Genomic DNA, 15,841 nt, shown 5'->3' on the forward strand with positions numbered 1-15,841 from the left:
ATGGCCGAGCAGAAAGAAAGCGGCGGCTCGTCGTTGCTGCACGGCAAGTACGAGCTGGGCCGTCTTCTGGGTCACGGCACTTTCGCCAAGGTCTACCACGCCCGACACCTGCCTAGCGGGAAGAACGTGGCGATGAAGGTGGTGGGGAAGGAGAAGGTGATCAAGGTGGGGATGATGGAGCAGATCAAGAGGGAGATCTCCGTGATGAGGATGGTGAAGCACCCCAACATCGTCGAGCTCCACGAGGTCTTGGCGAGCAAGTCCAAGATCTATTTCGCTATGGATCTGGTCCGCGGTGGCGAGCTCTTCGCCAAAATCGCCAAGGGTCGGCTCAGGGAAGACGTCGCCAGAGTCTACTTCCAGCAGCTCATCTCCGCCATCGATTTCTGCCACAGCCGCGGCGTCTACCACCGGGATCTGAAGCCGGAGAACCTCCTACTCGATGAGGACGGCAATTTGAAGGTCACCGATTTCGGACTCAGTGCTTTCACAGAGCACTTGAAGCAGGACGGGCTTCTCCACACCACATGCGGCACGCCGGCGTACGTGGCCCCAGAGGTCATCGGGAAAAAAGGGTACGATGGTGCTAAGGCAGATCTCTGGTCTTGTGGCGTCATCCTCTACGTGCTTCTCGCCGGGTTTTTGCCGTTTCAAGACGACAATCTCGTGGCCATGTACCGGAAGATTTACAGGGGAGATTTCAAATGCCCGCCGTGGTTTTCGTCGGAGGCACGAAGACTCGTGACGAAGCTTCTCGACCCGAATCCAAGTACCCGAATCACCATTTCCAAGGTCATGGACTCCTCCTGGTTCAAAAAATCGGTTCCTAAAATCGTACGGACGAAACAGGAGCAGGAGTTCGACGAGCCGAGCGAGAAGATCCAGTCGAAGCAGACGGAGACGCTGAACGCGTTTCACATAATCTCGCTGTCGGAGGGGTTCGATTTGTCGCCGCTGTTCGAGGAGAAGAAGCGGGAGGAGAGGGAAGAGCTGCGGTTCGCAACGACGCGGCCGGCGAGCAGCGTGATTTCGAAGCTGGAGGAGGTGGCGGCTGCGGGGAAGTTCAGGATAAAGAAGAGCGACTCGATGGTGAGGTTGCAGGGGCAGGAGAGCGGGCGGAAGGGGAAGCTGGCGATAGCGGCAGAGATATTCGCCATGACGCCGTCGTTTGTAGTGGTGGAGGTGAAGAAGGACAATGGTGATACGTTGGAGTACAACCAGTTCTGCAGCAAGGAGCTGCGGCCAGCGCTCAAGGACATCGTGTGGACATCCCCCGTGGAGAATTCTACGGCGGCTTGATCGATTAAGATTAAGATTACGATTGTGATTAGTGTTGTTAATTGTTAGCGTTGTTTCGATTAATTAAGGTGGAATTGGAAACTGGGCCTGAGCTTGTAGCCACCGCTTAAAAGCCGTCGCATGATGTCCCTTGCTGTCGTTTTTATCTGTTTTTTCTGATTCTCTTTGTCTTTTGTGCGGTGATAAGTGAAACTGTGAATTTGTGTGAAGACGTCACATAAGCTTTTCCTTTTATTTATTAATTTAATTTTTTAGAAATGTGAATATATACAGAGTAATTTTACACAATTACTTTTAATTATGTTTACCGTAAACATTTAAAAGTGTTTCTTCAGGTCATGGCAGGAGCATATTCAAAAAATTGAACTCCTAAAGAAGCACTTGATTTATAATAAAAGTTTCAACATATTTATAATGAGAATTATTATTGACATTTCAAAATTTTTAGTTTACACTCCAAATTTTTTATATTTGGAAAGGGAAAAAAATACAATTGTGAGGAGTACATAATAGGATTTCTGGAGTGCTAATAACACTTCCCTTTATAATTAGTAAAAGTGTTTATGAGCATAGTTGCGGGTGATTTTGAATTAGATCAATAAAAGTTAAAATATTAGCAACATAGTTAACAATATTTATGTTAATTATAAAGAGTTCACTCAGGTATTGTGATACTCAATGCCTGATTTTGTTTTTTACATTTGAATTCAGAATTTCTTATTTTGGTTTTTTTTTCTTTTCGTTACACATTCACCTCATACGCTTCACATCTTGCGCGACTCCTTTACATTTGGATTCAGACATTGTAATGCAGTGTGCATTTCCTCGTTTCATTTTTACATTTGGATTCAGACGCTGCAATGCATTGCATTGTCTATTTTCTCGTTATGTTTTTCACATTTTGATTCAAACACTGCACTTACACGCCATCTACACTTCATACCATTTTATTTTTTCTCAATTCTTAGAATTTTCAAAAAAAATTCTGTCTTTTTTAAGTGTTGTTAATTATTAAGAAAGAATAACAATAACCTTTGCAAATTAGCATAAAGGATCTGAATTCGATCAAGTGGTTTGGTTCTTGGGTGGATATTTGTATTAAAGTTTTTAGGATTTGAATGGTTGTGTGCGTGGTGGTTGTTTGTACTCGATCGAGTGGTTTGGTTCAAATCAGGTTGTGGTTTGAACTCATAATTTTCAATAAAATTTCTATCTTTTTTCATGTTCGTATATTTTTGTTCAATTACGCTCTAAGATCTCAAAGCTCTGATAAATTCTCATTTGCAGAGGGACATCTACGTACACAAAGCATATGAGCACCAAATAAAGTTTCATTTTTTTAATATGTATTAATATGGACTTAATTAATGAAAAATTGCATTGATTGAGTTCAAAATAAAAATTGGTCATTGATATATAGCTAATTAGTACCGTTTTCATTGATTAAAGGCCAAAAAACCTATTGTTTCATACAAGAGTAATCTCAAATAAGCACTTAACAACGAACCCACAACAAAATATGCGTTGTTTTTGTATTTATGTGCAATAAAATACATGTTATTTCTGTATTTGTGTGAGTTGAACTTGTCCAACAAAATAAAAGTGTACAGGTCACCGCGTGACCCATTGGTCCCGTGCTTATCTTATTTGTGTGTTTAGGTAGAGTGATAAGTTGCTAAGCCAGGTGATAACTTGAAATCTTTGTCATTGTTTTCTCATCTATCGTATCGTAAATGATGGGTCAACTAAAGTTGCCAGATGTCTTATGTTTGTTGTGCTCTATCTGCTTTATACGCGAGCAAGCATTACTCATCCCTCCCTGTCCCTCTGGTGGCAAATTTGGGTACGAAAGATGGGTGATTAATCATGAAATCCAATTAATTTTTTCCTCATTAGATGTATTTGTATAGAGCAAATTTTGTAAGATATGTGGGGCTTGATTATCGTCTGATTGGTTATCCAATCGTTATCTTTTTTCTCATCAACCATGTGCTGAATTATTGTCTTTGATTTTTCGCTGAACCTTTCCAAATGTTATCCTCACTTCATTTTCAACGCGTTGAAAAATTCAGACTCAAAAGTTATATTGGTATCAAATTTTAGACTTGTCTTCTCTCCAATATCGGTTCACTCTCATGTAAAATCGAAATTTATATGCAGGTTGTGGAGCAAAAAAGAATCATAAGGTGACACGTGGATTTTTGGATAAAAGAGAACAAAAACACCCTTGAGGCATACTGGAATTCCTACGCATGAGCAGCGGACAATCATCCGTCAATCAAGTCAAAAGTGTTCAAAATAGGTAACAAATTCAAAGATATTCTCATCCATCCTCATCTTAGGTAATTATTTTATAACCTTCATAACATTTCATTTAAGTGGAGATTAATTGGCTAATTAATGGATTAATTCCTAATTAATCCATTAATCACCAATTAAATCATCCATTGCACCCTAAAAAATACCCTAGGGCCGACCACACTTTCTTCCAAAGAGGGCCGGTCATGCTCTATAAATAGGCTCCCATTTTCACCAAAAGATCATTCCAATACTCTTGCAAAACTCCCAAAAATCTCTCTAAACACTTTTCTCTCTATATTCTAACTTTGGCATCGGAGGTTCTTCGGCCAAAGCCTCTCCCATTTATCGTGGGCGCGTGAGGCTTTTGGCCTTAACCAAAGGTGTTAGTTGTTTTGTAGGTGCAATTTTATCCAAGATCAAGGAGAAATAAATTTGTATCCACATAGGTTTCATTAAAATATCTTATCTTTTAGGCCATCTATACAATGCACATGCAGAATTGTTTAAACCGTGTATATATTTGAGAAAACTCAAACCCACCTTCCCCGTCGGATTCACCGTCGGACTCAAATATAAGAAGGTAGGTGTTTTGTATGCACGCATTTAATTCACTGCACACTTCTATTTAGTTTGGTCATTTAGACTGAACAAATTCAAGGTAAATTAAAGAACAAATCATAAATAAAAGTGTAGAAAGAAGAAATTAATGAGTATGCAGAAATTATTTTTCGCTATAATTACTTTCTTTTCTTTTAATACCCCTTTGTTAATCTAAAATCGGGTTTTGTACTGTTGTTTGATAGTTGATATAACATAACGTTGTCCTTGACACTTGCCTTGTTTCAGTTTGTGGTCCATTCAATTATGGATGCAAGACTGCTCATCTTAGGAACTAAAATTGATTGATTGGCCAACACAATTAGGCCTTTGACATATCTACTGTCCCATAATTTGTGCTATCTCCATGTATGAAACAAGGGGAGGTTCTTAAGCTTTTGTGTTGCCTTGATTTGTCCTCAGTGTGCAAAACAATGGAAAGAAACCCCTAAACTGATTGGTTGAGAGTCTTGAAACTTACCTACATTTGGGACGCCACTGGTCATGCTAGGCCCTCGACGTGCCGTGCAGCAACACTGGTCACGCTAGGCCCTCGCCGTGTCGTGCAGCTAGTGGGACTACCTTAGTAAGGCAGAGTACAGAATATCAAATTTTGATTCACAAGATTCAAAGAGGCAGGAAGCCACATGGGTTTGCAATTCCATTACCCTTTGAGATTTGCCTCGTCCACCTTTCATTAGACATCATTTCCATTTTTTTTTTCTTGTTGTTTTGCAATAATTAAAATAAGTTTAATTAGGAACAACGCACTTAGAAAATACAACATTTTCGTATTAGCTACTAATGTTATAGTTTAGTGGTATTTATTGTTCTTATAAATGAAAAATTTTAAGTTCAACTCTCATAAATGATAATTTTTCCACCTCATTATGTAGAGCCGATCTTTTGTGTGACCAAGTCTTCACATTCAGTACCGTTGTATCAAAAGAATATTTTCGGGTTTAGGGTTTTCTTTTGTCACACAGATTGTATGTGACTCTACGGTGACTTCCGCCATCATTCTGTTGTTCACTAAAACCATCATCACCCATCACTGATTGGAGTGGCAATTGGTATCTTATTAATTCAAGTTTAATTACAATAATAAAGAATGATTGACTATAATCAAACACCGTCCCATGCAAATTATTATATAAGCACCATTTGCCAAAAAAAAAAAATATTATTATATAAGCACCAGATTCATCTTGTAATTATGTTTCTTTGATATTAAATTCCATAATTAGGGAGAACATCTTTCTCCTTCACCTGAAGACTCAAGAGTCAGCACTTGAATGATAATCCTTCTGCGGTGAATATCTGTCAATGCACACTACAAGTTAAACAAAGACTTATAATACTTAAACAGGTGGGGGGCGCTGTTTGATTACGACTAATTACGAAAGCAACGTTGTTTGATTAGTGTAATAAACAAGTCACTGATTCATGATTAACTAATAGACTCTTTAAAGTGTATGTATTAGAGGTTAATTAGGTTATTGGCCTTGTTGTGCGGTTGCAATCGTATGAGCTGGAATAACAGTTATCTTCCCTACTTCTGTAGTTCTGTTTTTATATATATACACCATATTCCATCCTTATCCCTGCCCTTAGCTAGGGTTTTGCCTTTTTGGTTGATTCGCTTGGACAGAGTTGTCATTGTCCTAAGAAGTAGCTGTGCATTTAGCTTGGTTTAAAAGCTCTTGGGCACTATTGCCTTACAAACTGTCTTAGGTGTAAATTCTGCCAATGTGCTTTTAACTATTGCCACCAAACCCTAGTTTCACCACACAACTAAGCCTAGACTCCAAGGAAGCGTGGTGGAATATTAGGTCACCCAATTATTCCACATCTGCCACTTAACTCATCTTGAAACTGGGTTAATCTGTTAGGCGATCTATATATTTAGTTAGCCGACACAATTGTCTCTAACTGTAGACGAGTTAATGCGTAATTGTTTTATTATTAGAGGACCCGGTTGATTGTACTGCATTGGAAGAATAACGTTTGTTGGGTTGGTTAAGAGCTCTTGAGGACGCTTCTGTTACAAACTGTTGAAGGGGCAAGTTTTGCTTATGTGCTGTCAAGAACTGGTATCAAACCCTAGTTTCACCGTGCAAACTGAGCCAAGACCCCTCAGAAGCATGATGTAAAGTCAGGACCCAATTGTTCCGTGTTGGAAAACCTAGCATATGATCTTGAGCTTGGTCGATCCGTTAATCAGTTACATCATGCTCATGCATGCATGTGTCAATGTTAATGTCGGTATAAAAAACAACAAATATCGCTTCATATGCCTTAGCTAGCTATTTGCCTTTATATCATGATCGCGAATCAAGATTATTCAACCAAGATAAAAAAATATGACTCAGGATTTTGTCATGTAGATACATATGTCAGTGTGTCTATGCATGCTTCGCTATTTGCAACGAAAAGATACATGATCTTTTTTTGTTTGGGGGACCAAAGATTAGATTACTAGTGATGTTTCCTTCTCTCCAGGGATGAGCGCACGGTTTTCAGTATTCATGAAGGAAGTTACTAATTAATCTAAAACATAAAGTCTCATAAAATTCATTTGCCTTGAAAAAATATATAATTTGAGATGTAAATTAACCGTTGAAGAATAACTGCAGACACCCCATAAAAAAGTCCTTTGAAGACGAATAACTTTGTGGTGCCAAATACGTTTCTGAAACAGTAGTAGGGGTAATTAAACCAAACATTTTGTAATTATGTTGAGACAAATAAAAAGGTTATGAATTCTAATTATCAAATACATGGACGGTTGGACTCGTATTTTCGAGGAAATCAAGGGAATCTGATTTTCACACACTTTCTTATTAGTATCTCACACACTATTTTTTTTTTCTTTTCGGAACATCATATAAAATAAATCAAATATAAACAACAAACAAAGATTAAACATTGCACGGAACCATGCATGAACTAAGTACATAAAGCATACGCATGAAATCTAATATCCTAATGGATAGAGTGTTGAGAGTTTCTCATCCATACGTCTAGGGTTCAAAACTCTTTCTTCCTAAATTATTGTAATAGTTCGAAACCGTTCCCCTTCTCTTTAATAATAAAAGAATTATAAAAAAAATATATATATATATATTACACAAAGCATATGTTTGTTGTTGGACTTTATCAGGCCCTTGAACTTTGACAACGAACTAATTATCGGGCACATCGGCCTAATTCTAAACTCCTGCCAATAGGCCCATATCCACCATATGTGCTTCATGAAGGCCCAAATCCAAATTTGAATGCTCCCGGAAATGATATTAGACAATTGATATGCAAAAGGGAAAATAATCATGCTTTTCTGAGCGTCTTCACACATTTGTTTAATTTTATCTGTTAATTTCATTTAATTTATTCAATCAAATAGCCAAAAATAGAAAGTGATGTTTTTTCTAAACAACGATATTATATACATGAGGAGAGGGTGAACTTAGCCTAACAATAGGCTAGCAATAATGTAGTTCAAATTCACCTTTAGCATGAATGGAACCTAAGACCTCTTACTTACAAGTAATGAGGAATACCATTAGATTGTAATACTAAGTCGCAGAAAATGATGTTTTAGAAACTAAAAATCACCTCATTTGCGGGCTCACGTTCTCATCCTCTACGAGTGACATGTAGAATGAATGAGAATGTCTTAGCGAAAATCTAAGCCGTTAATTCACGTGGATGATAAGGTCAACAAAGTATATTCAACCATAAATAGTATTTCTCAACACTGTAGATAATATTTGGCGTTGAATTTCATTTAATTGTAAATCTATAAAAATATATTGTGAATAGTAATTGTACCAACTCAAACAAGTGCACTAAAACAGTTACATTTCATGTTGTACTTAGATGGCTGCGTAGTCTTCAACAAAAGTCCAATTGACCTCTTTCTGTAATTTGCATCACCTGTTTCAGCCATCGGATGTTGTACTTAGGGTTTATGTTGGACCATTGATGTGATGATCTGGTCATGAATATGCACCTGCTGCCTGGCCTGGCTTTCTTATTGTGTTGTTTTGTCAATTGAATATGCATAGTTGGTTCTTCACAGAAATTTTTTATCTAAACTTTATTAAACTTTTAACATTACAACAAACACAATGACGAAATAGGTTAATAAACCCGCAGTTGGTAGATTGTTATAGCGGTTGGGGTATTCTCTTCAACTCATTAGAGCTCCAGCGGCCAAATTAAGCATCAGATTAGATACCTACCTCGTATTCCATAAAGAGTTCAGCACCAAACTACCGAACATTCAAAAAGAGAGTAAACCAATTCAGTAGCACAGTTAACTTTTGATTCATACTTATTAACTACAATCATGTACTCATGTAGAATGAGCATAAAGTGATATGCTATCTCTTACACACAATTTATCGAAGTGTTACATGTCCAACTGTAGTTTCCGTTCGACCGTTTGAACATGGAAAGTTTCGATGGTGGTTTCCACTCGAAATCTTCTGTGCAGCAAATACTCTTTATCATAGAGTTTGATAATGCCAAGCCAAACCGTCACTAGGATTATCAGGGCATTCCGTCGCCCGTCGATCTTCCTTTGAACTTTGAAGTGATGACAGTGAATCCTGGTATTGTACTTCTGCAAACCTTTTCACCCCTTCATTCCACACCACAGGGCATTTCGTGACAGTTCTGCACGAAAATCAAATAAAACGGGAAGTTCATACGTCAGAACAAATACAAAAAACTAGAGACAGATGGAGAGACACAATAAACTATAGGACACGACCATATTTAAATGACGTATACATACATGACAGAGGGATTAAGACTGCCCATACATTCTAACCGAAGGTGAAACCAACACAAAATGATACCAACTTCTAATTAAAAAATGAGTAAACTACCGAATCTCCTCTTGAACTTTCACTTTAACTTTCGATTTACCCCTCAACTTTTTAATTAGAAAATTAAGGAATTAATTTTTTTTTTTACCCGATTTCCCCCTACCATTAGTTTTACATAGACTCCATCCACATTACTGTTAACTCTAATCACGTGCACACTACATGACTCCCATTTGAGGACAAAAACGTCACTTCACTAGATCTGCTGACACAAACTACAGAATCACAAATCTGCACAGGTCAACATTTTAGAAATCTAGGGATTTCGATTCTTTTACAGAACAAAGCAAACGAACTACCCTCACATGTTGTGCACATACTTCCATTTAACATAAATTTGGATGGAATGAATCAAAAACTAACAATAGGGGGAAATAGGCCAACAAATTAGTTTGAGTCCTTAATTTTCCAATTGAAAAGTTTAGGGAGAAACCGAAAGCTAAGTGAAAGTTCAGGAGGAAATCGGCAGTTTACTCTTAAAAAACAGCCAATAACATCAAAAGAAGACGACGATGAGGTTCCGCACACTATTACCATTTGTGTCATAAGATAACAGTTTAGACTGCTATACCCAAAGTTTAGAACAAAAATTTCATCATGGTGTTCAAGGTTGAAAGGTGGCAAAGTGCCAAACCTGAATGTTGAGTTCAGAAGGTCACAAAAAGGACAGCGCGACGACACTGGTATTGACGCGGTATTTTTTTCCAAATTCAGTACCAAGGCAACCAAACTGACCGTTTTTAAGAGCACATAAAACAGGCCTTTGGTAAGTAACAAGAAATATCCACTTCTTTATGTTGCACCTGCCGGCTATGGAACTAATTTAGTTTTTAGTACACCTTAACGGCAATCGTTTATGTATTTCATTATCGTCCTAGTTTATCAACTGTTCTAATCATTCAACCCAACAGCCTCTTCAGGAACTTGGATAACATCAATGGTAAATTATGCAACTCATCTGAAGAGCTTAAACACCCCCCTTCAAAACAAATGTTCATGTTGTGATGTCTAGTCAATGATCATGATTAAACAATGTAAAATTTATTAAAATATAACCAAAATGAGTGAAATGAACAGAAGGAGATTAAAAAAGAATACAGAACCACACGAAAGAAGCAGCAGCCAACTTTAAGTTATAGTTGTAGCAAAAACTCACTTCTGTATTCCATGCACAAGGGAAGTACGCAAGAAAATTAATTAGTTCAGGAATAATCAACAGCCCTAAAGACTTTCATAGGCACAGCATAATAGAGAAATGGCAATAAAAATAAAACAATGAACATTAAATACTAACATGGAATTTGCTACTTCAAAATACCAAGATTCTAGGAAGCAATAAAGACCATCAAGTTGAGAATTATGCAAGAATAACGTAAAACAATGGAGAGAAGGAGAATCAACACTTCGTTAGAAATAATTAGGTCTTAGAAAGCGATGGACGCATACAGCTAAAACAGTGTGCAAAGGTAGAAATATAATAGAAAAGCAAAGTTCAAATATACTCAAATACCATGTTAAAATTTAATATGTAGGAGATCGATGAGTGAAAATAGGAAACAAACTAATATTAGGAGTTGCACACAAGCCTGAATTAAACACAAACCCCATTGTAATATGAATAAAAAAATATACTTTAACTGGTGCATAAAGTGCTCTGACAATTCATACAATTCCATGAACTAAACAAGGTAATGACTGATGAATATCCAAGCTTGGGAAACTTAAAAGCATATTCCCTGAGACACAAGCCATTTATTTCAGATCTCAGAAAATTTAAGCCATTTGATTATGCCCACCAAGACCAAATAGTCGGAGAACCAATTTGGGAAGATTTTTCATTTCATGACATTTGGGTGGTTCTCAAACCGAGAAGCCTTGAGCAAGGTGAAGTGCTCATTCTAAAAACTTCAAAACACAAGTCTTGAGCCATATGATGCTTACTAATACGTAATCAATTTATAAATACATCTCCATGACTCGAGTTCATTATAAGCTTCTCATTGCCATGAAATAAAGAAGAACAAAAGTTCATCATCACCAACTAGTAATTGGTCTAACCCGGTTGTAGAAACTAAACCAACATATGCGACTAATGCAGAATTATGGACTAATGCAGAAGTATGGACATAACTAATGATATTTCGTCTTACAATAAAATATCCACAAAGAAAATTTAAAGAACAATACATATGTAAAAACAGTAATTAATTCAAACAAATGAACCACAGTAAAGATTCTCTCAAGCACATAATAAAAGAGAAATTGGCAATGAAATTGAAGCCATGAATATAATGATATTAGGATTGGCAGAGAAAAAAAACTTGGAATATGTCACTTCCAATACTAAGATTCTAGGAAGCAACAAAACCCACCAGGTACCAGAAAAAAGGAGGATCAAACCTTCGATACAAAGTGAGAGAAACATGTAATTAAGAACAGTGAATATGGATAGAAATATTACAGAATAGCAAGACCAAACCTACTCAAATACCATATTAAAATGGAGATGAATAAAAATTGGAAACGAATTAAGACAAAGATATCTGAAAGGGCTACTAACATAAGTCTGGAGAACATAACAGAAAAATATGAACCTATATTAAGAGTTACACACAAGTCCATATTGTAATATAAGAACATTAATTCTCAAGACGAAAAAAACACAATATTTTAACTAGTGCATAAATTAGTCTAGAAAATTTTGATAAACAAGGTAAAGAAGCTCAACCGGGGAGTTCAATCAAATGGATTTTCCAAGGCATATTCAAGCCAGTTATTTCGGACTAAAGCTAATTAAGCCATTTACTTATGCCCAAACAGAAGATGCGGGTTAGGCCAATTGGCTAGGACAATGTACCTGCCCAGAAAATTTAGACTCATAGTTGAGTCTTAAAAAGAGAGGCAAGGACTCGCCAATGCACAGAAGACTTGGACCATCACCTATGCAATAGAGAATTTGGACTTGATTCTCGTATTTGAGTCTACATATGAATCAAAACATCTCCAATTCATCAGATACTTAGGAATTATATATAAGTTTCCAGCTAATATGAGACCCGAAATCGGAGCCTATGGTGGATCCCATGCCAACAAGAAAAAATGCTATTAGACGAAGAAAAATAAGATGAGTTTTGACCCCAACCATCTCTAATACACATACCAAAATTGTTAAAAATCACATTGAGAGTTTTGACTTTAAGGTTTTCTCTTCTAATGCACATACCTTAATTGTTAAAACTGAATATTGGTTTGACTCCAAAGTTTTCTATTCCTAGGCATAGACCAAATCTTACAATATGCATAGTAAGAGAAAACCAAACACTCAAACCCACCACTATTTTTGGACTAAAATATAAAAATATAAGTCAGGAATATAAATCTTCCATCATAGATGACCTACCATTTGTTCCAAAATTTATTAATTTGTTATTTTGTGCTCAAACCTAGAATTGGACTTAATATGAACCTCGTTCAAACCTTCAATCATATGTTACAGGAACTATGTGATTGAAATCAACAACCATATTTTTCAATAACAACCTGCTTTGCACAATTAGTCTGGTACATATATTGTTCAGACTTACAAGCTAAGTTTCTAACCAATTAACAACAACAACAACAACCACAACAACTAACCTTCTAATCTGACGACAAGTGTCCAACATCTAATAAGGGACCCTTGAGCTACTACAATTTACTCATACACTCCAATTTGGATAACCATTTCTAGTATCCTATCAGGCCTTGGGATAGGTCAACTGTAATCATAATCTGTTAAAAACTTCAAACTCACATGGAAAACGGATTAGCCATGTAATGTTCTTCAAACCAGTCCTGGAAAGAGGGCATCTGGTGTAATGCTTACTAATTTGTAATTAGTTCTTAAATCCATTTTCCATGACTCAAGTTCATTATCATCAACTAATAATTGACCTAACCCATTCCACAAACCAAACCAACATATTTTAAGTTACCCCGAAAGCATGACGACAATGAGTATTTCTCCCCCAAAACAAAATATCCAGATTAAAAATTTTAACATATGTAAAAACAGTACGAAACAGAAAAGAAATCGATAACTGGAGTACAATCAAGGAGATTACAACTGATACGTACCTTGGTGATGAAACATGCGGCAAATTAATGGAAGCAGAATCTGCTGCCGCTCACTGACGCCTAGACATCAAGAAGCACTACACTTGTACTTCCTACCAAATATAATTAAAAGGCAACGACCAGTAAATTAAACATAAGAAAAGAACAATATAAACTAAAATTATATTTGCTTCAATAACAGGACACCTTTCTTTTTTTTCTTTTTTTTTTTTCTGAAAAGGAATTCTGGTTTAAGAATCTCACTTATGACACAAAAAAAGCTGAGATCCGGCCATATGGGAAAAGAGTAAAATGTGTCCATATTTAGCAGAGCTCTGACCTTAGGGTTTATGTTTCCCTTTATCAGCCGATTTGGGGAGAAGAGCTGAATGTATATTTGTGTAATAATTTACAGTTTTTATATGACATGCACAGAGAAATAAACTTGCACGAAGAAGAAGAAGTAGAAGAAGAAGAAGAAGAAGAGGGTTTTCATAATAAATAAAAGAATAATTGTGGGAATTTCCATGAAAATAGAAGAGGGGTTCGGAGGGTTTTCATAAAATAATTATATATAAAAAATAAAAATAATTGCGGGAATTTCCATGAAACTTTGAACAGTAAGATAAGAATTAGAAGGCGTACCTTGAAGAAACATCAGAACCCCAAATCGTCCTCTTCAAACTATTCGAAGGTCTAGGACAGTAGATCCAAAGACCACGCTTTAAACTAAAGTCATTCTTTACAATTTTAAATTCAATAAAAATTAATAAAACAGGAAAAATTAAATACATTAAAATAACTTATCTTGTATTTTCATTCCTTTGTGATTGTGAAGTGCAGTGAGCCACGTATGGTATGGTACGTCGGTCAAATCATAAACTGAAGGACACCTGTCACTGAGTAAGATCAGGATAATAAAAACAATGACAAACCCAAAACCTCTATCATCAAGTCAAATGTCTTGATTTTAAACACCAGGAAGGAGAATTGGGAGAAAACTCCTGGAAGGAGAATTGGGAGAGCAGAAGGGGCGGGGCCTGGGACTGGCCTGGTTTAATTTCCCATTCCTTTGCGGGAAGAGAAGGGGCGTTGATAAGAAATTAAGGCTTTGAACGTTGACGATCAAAATTAAGTGGTGAAATAAAAGCCAGCGAGCGCGCAGATAGCAGCTGACAGAGAGAGAGGTGAGCACGCACCGCCCAAAGGTATGATTTTATACAATTGCTGCCTGTGTGTGCTCACTCTCTTCTGTCAACTACGCTCAGCTTAACCTACAGTTCTCTTCCTTCTTTCTAATATATACAAATATACATATATATACAGCTAATTAGATACACCAAGTGCAATGGTCAGCCTAGCAGCTTTCCTTCACTTAAGGAATATCATGTTTTTATTAGGGTTTTGAATTCGGAATGCTGCCCGAATGCCCTATCTACAGGATAATTCACTATATACACAAGCGGAGTCTTTCAATTCATCAGACTTGAGGAAGGAGGGGGGCTGATTTCAGATCCCCATTATTAATGGTGAAACCCGTGAAAGCCAGGTTGGTGTATATAAGGACTCTCATCATCCATCCACATCTGAATCGTGTCCGTGCATTCGACGTCTAATTACCAATAGTAATTCACTAATACCACTAGTAATTACGTGTTCAATTGTAGTAGTACTAGTGCTTTGGGAAGAAAAATGTCGGGAGACTCAAAAGTTGGCTGTCCATAAGTTCCTTCATCCCATGTTTTTGTCACATTAACTCTGCAAATTTATGTTTTTGCCACAATTTTGTGCTAATTTTTTATAATATTGTGTCAAAAATATAAGATGACAATAATATTGTGTAAAAAATATAAGATGACGAAGGGTTGAATTTTTAGAAAATCTCCTAAACATTTATTCTTTGAAAACTGTAAAGTTGCACCGCTGGCTTAGCACTAGTTGTGGAATGTTGTACTCAGGAGGGTCTGTAATTGCGTTGGCCTCAAAAGTCCCATTGGCCACTTCTCTATTACGGTTGCTCCTGTTTCAGCCGTCGGATCCACGTATAATATGATTCAATCTTTATCTCAGCCTTTAAATTTAACTTAGGGTTTTATATGTATTGGAGCGTTGGTATGGTGTTTGGTGGGGAAGGGTCGGGAAAGGACAACCAGCAAAATGGAAGGGAGACAAAGATAAAGACGTCCATTGAAAATCACCCACCCTTATACGTTTTCATCATATATCCCGACTCTGCATATGCCTAAACATGTGTACGCTGCCTGGCCTTCTTTTGGTGTTGTTTTCTCAGTTGAATATGCATATGATAAATAGATGGTTCCTTACATAATTTTCCTTCATCAGAAATTTTATTAATAAAGTTTAACGTTACACATTTATGGGACGAAAAAAGCACCGAGTCCAATTAGATAATAAAATTGTCAGCGATGGATTACCTGAATAGTTATGACATTCTTCTTCAACTTATTAATTATGTCCCCGTTTCAAATTCTTCACTGTACTTAGTGTAAATAAAATTACAAAACCAGTAGGATAACAAAACCAAGAAGTCCAAAATTGTATACCTTTAGCCGACAAAAGGAAAAAAAATGCACAAATAACTTAACATCTCACGTTACCAAAATTCAGCTTAATCACTAACCAAGTCTACACAA

At 36.8% G+C, this 15,841-nt stretch overlaps 1 protein-coding gene, 2 long non-coding RNA genes and 1 other non-coding gene across 4 annotated transcripts; 2 read left to right on the plus strand and 2 right to left on the minus strand.

Moving 5' to 3' along the window:
* LOC103415548 (CBL-interacting serine/threonine-protein kinase 6-like) lies at positions 1-1,299 on the plus strand. The gene is given in 1 exon segment (NM_001328804.1): positions 1-1,299. A coding segment is annotated over 1 exon segment (1,299 nt).
* A 7,203-nt stretch (positions 1,300-8,502) lies between these two features.
* On the minus strand, positions 8,503-14,520 carry LOC103415550 (uncharacterized). Its single transcript, XR_526237.4, has 3 exons — positions 13,833-14,520; positions 13,209-13,300; positions 8,503-8,877 (listed from the first exon to the last, which is right to left on the minus strand). It is a non-coding gene; the product is annotated as an uncharacterized lncRNA (long non-coding RNA).
* On the plus strand, positions 14,254-14,970 carry LOC108171153 (uncharacterized). Its single transcript, XR_001787591.3, has 2 exons — positions 14,254-14,395; positions 14,514-14,970. It is a non-coding gene; the product is annotated as an uncharacterized lncRNA (long non-coding RNA).
* On the minus strand, positions 14,359-14,446 carry MIR156J (microRNA MIR156j). Its single transcript, NR_120847.1, has one exon. It is a non-coding gene; the product is annotated as a microRNA MIR156j (primary transcript).
* Positions 14,971-15,841: the final 871 nt, after the last annotated feature.

The sequence above is a fragment of the Malus domestica genome, chromosome 15 (genome assembly GCF_042453785.1).
Source record: "Malus domestica chromosome 15, GDT2T_hap1".
Classification (NCBI taxonomy): domain Eukaryota; kingdom Viridiplantae; phylum Streptophyta; class Magnoliopsida; order Rosales; family Rosaceae; genus Malus; species Malus domestica.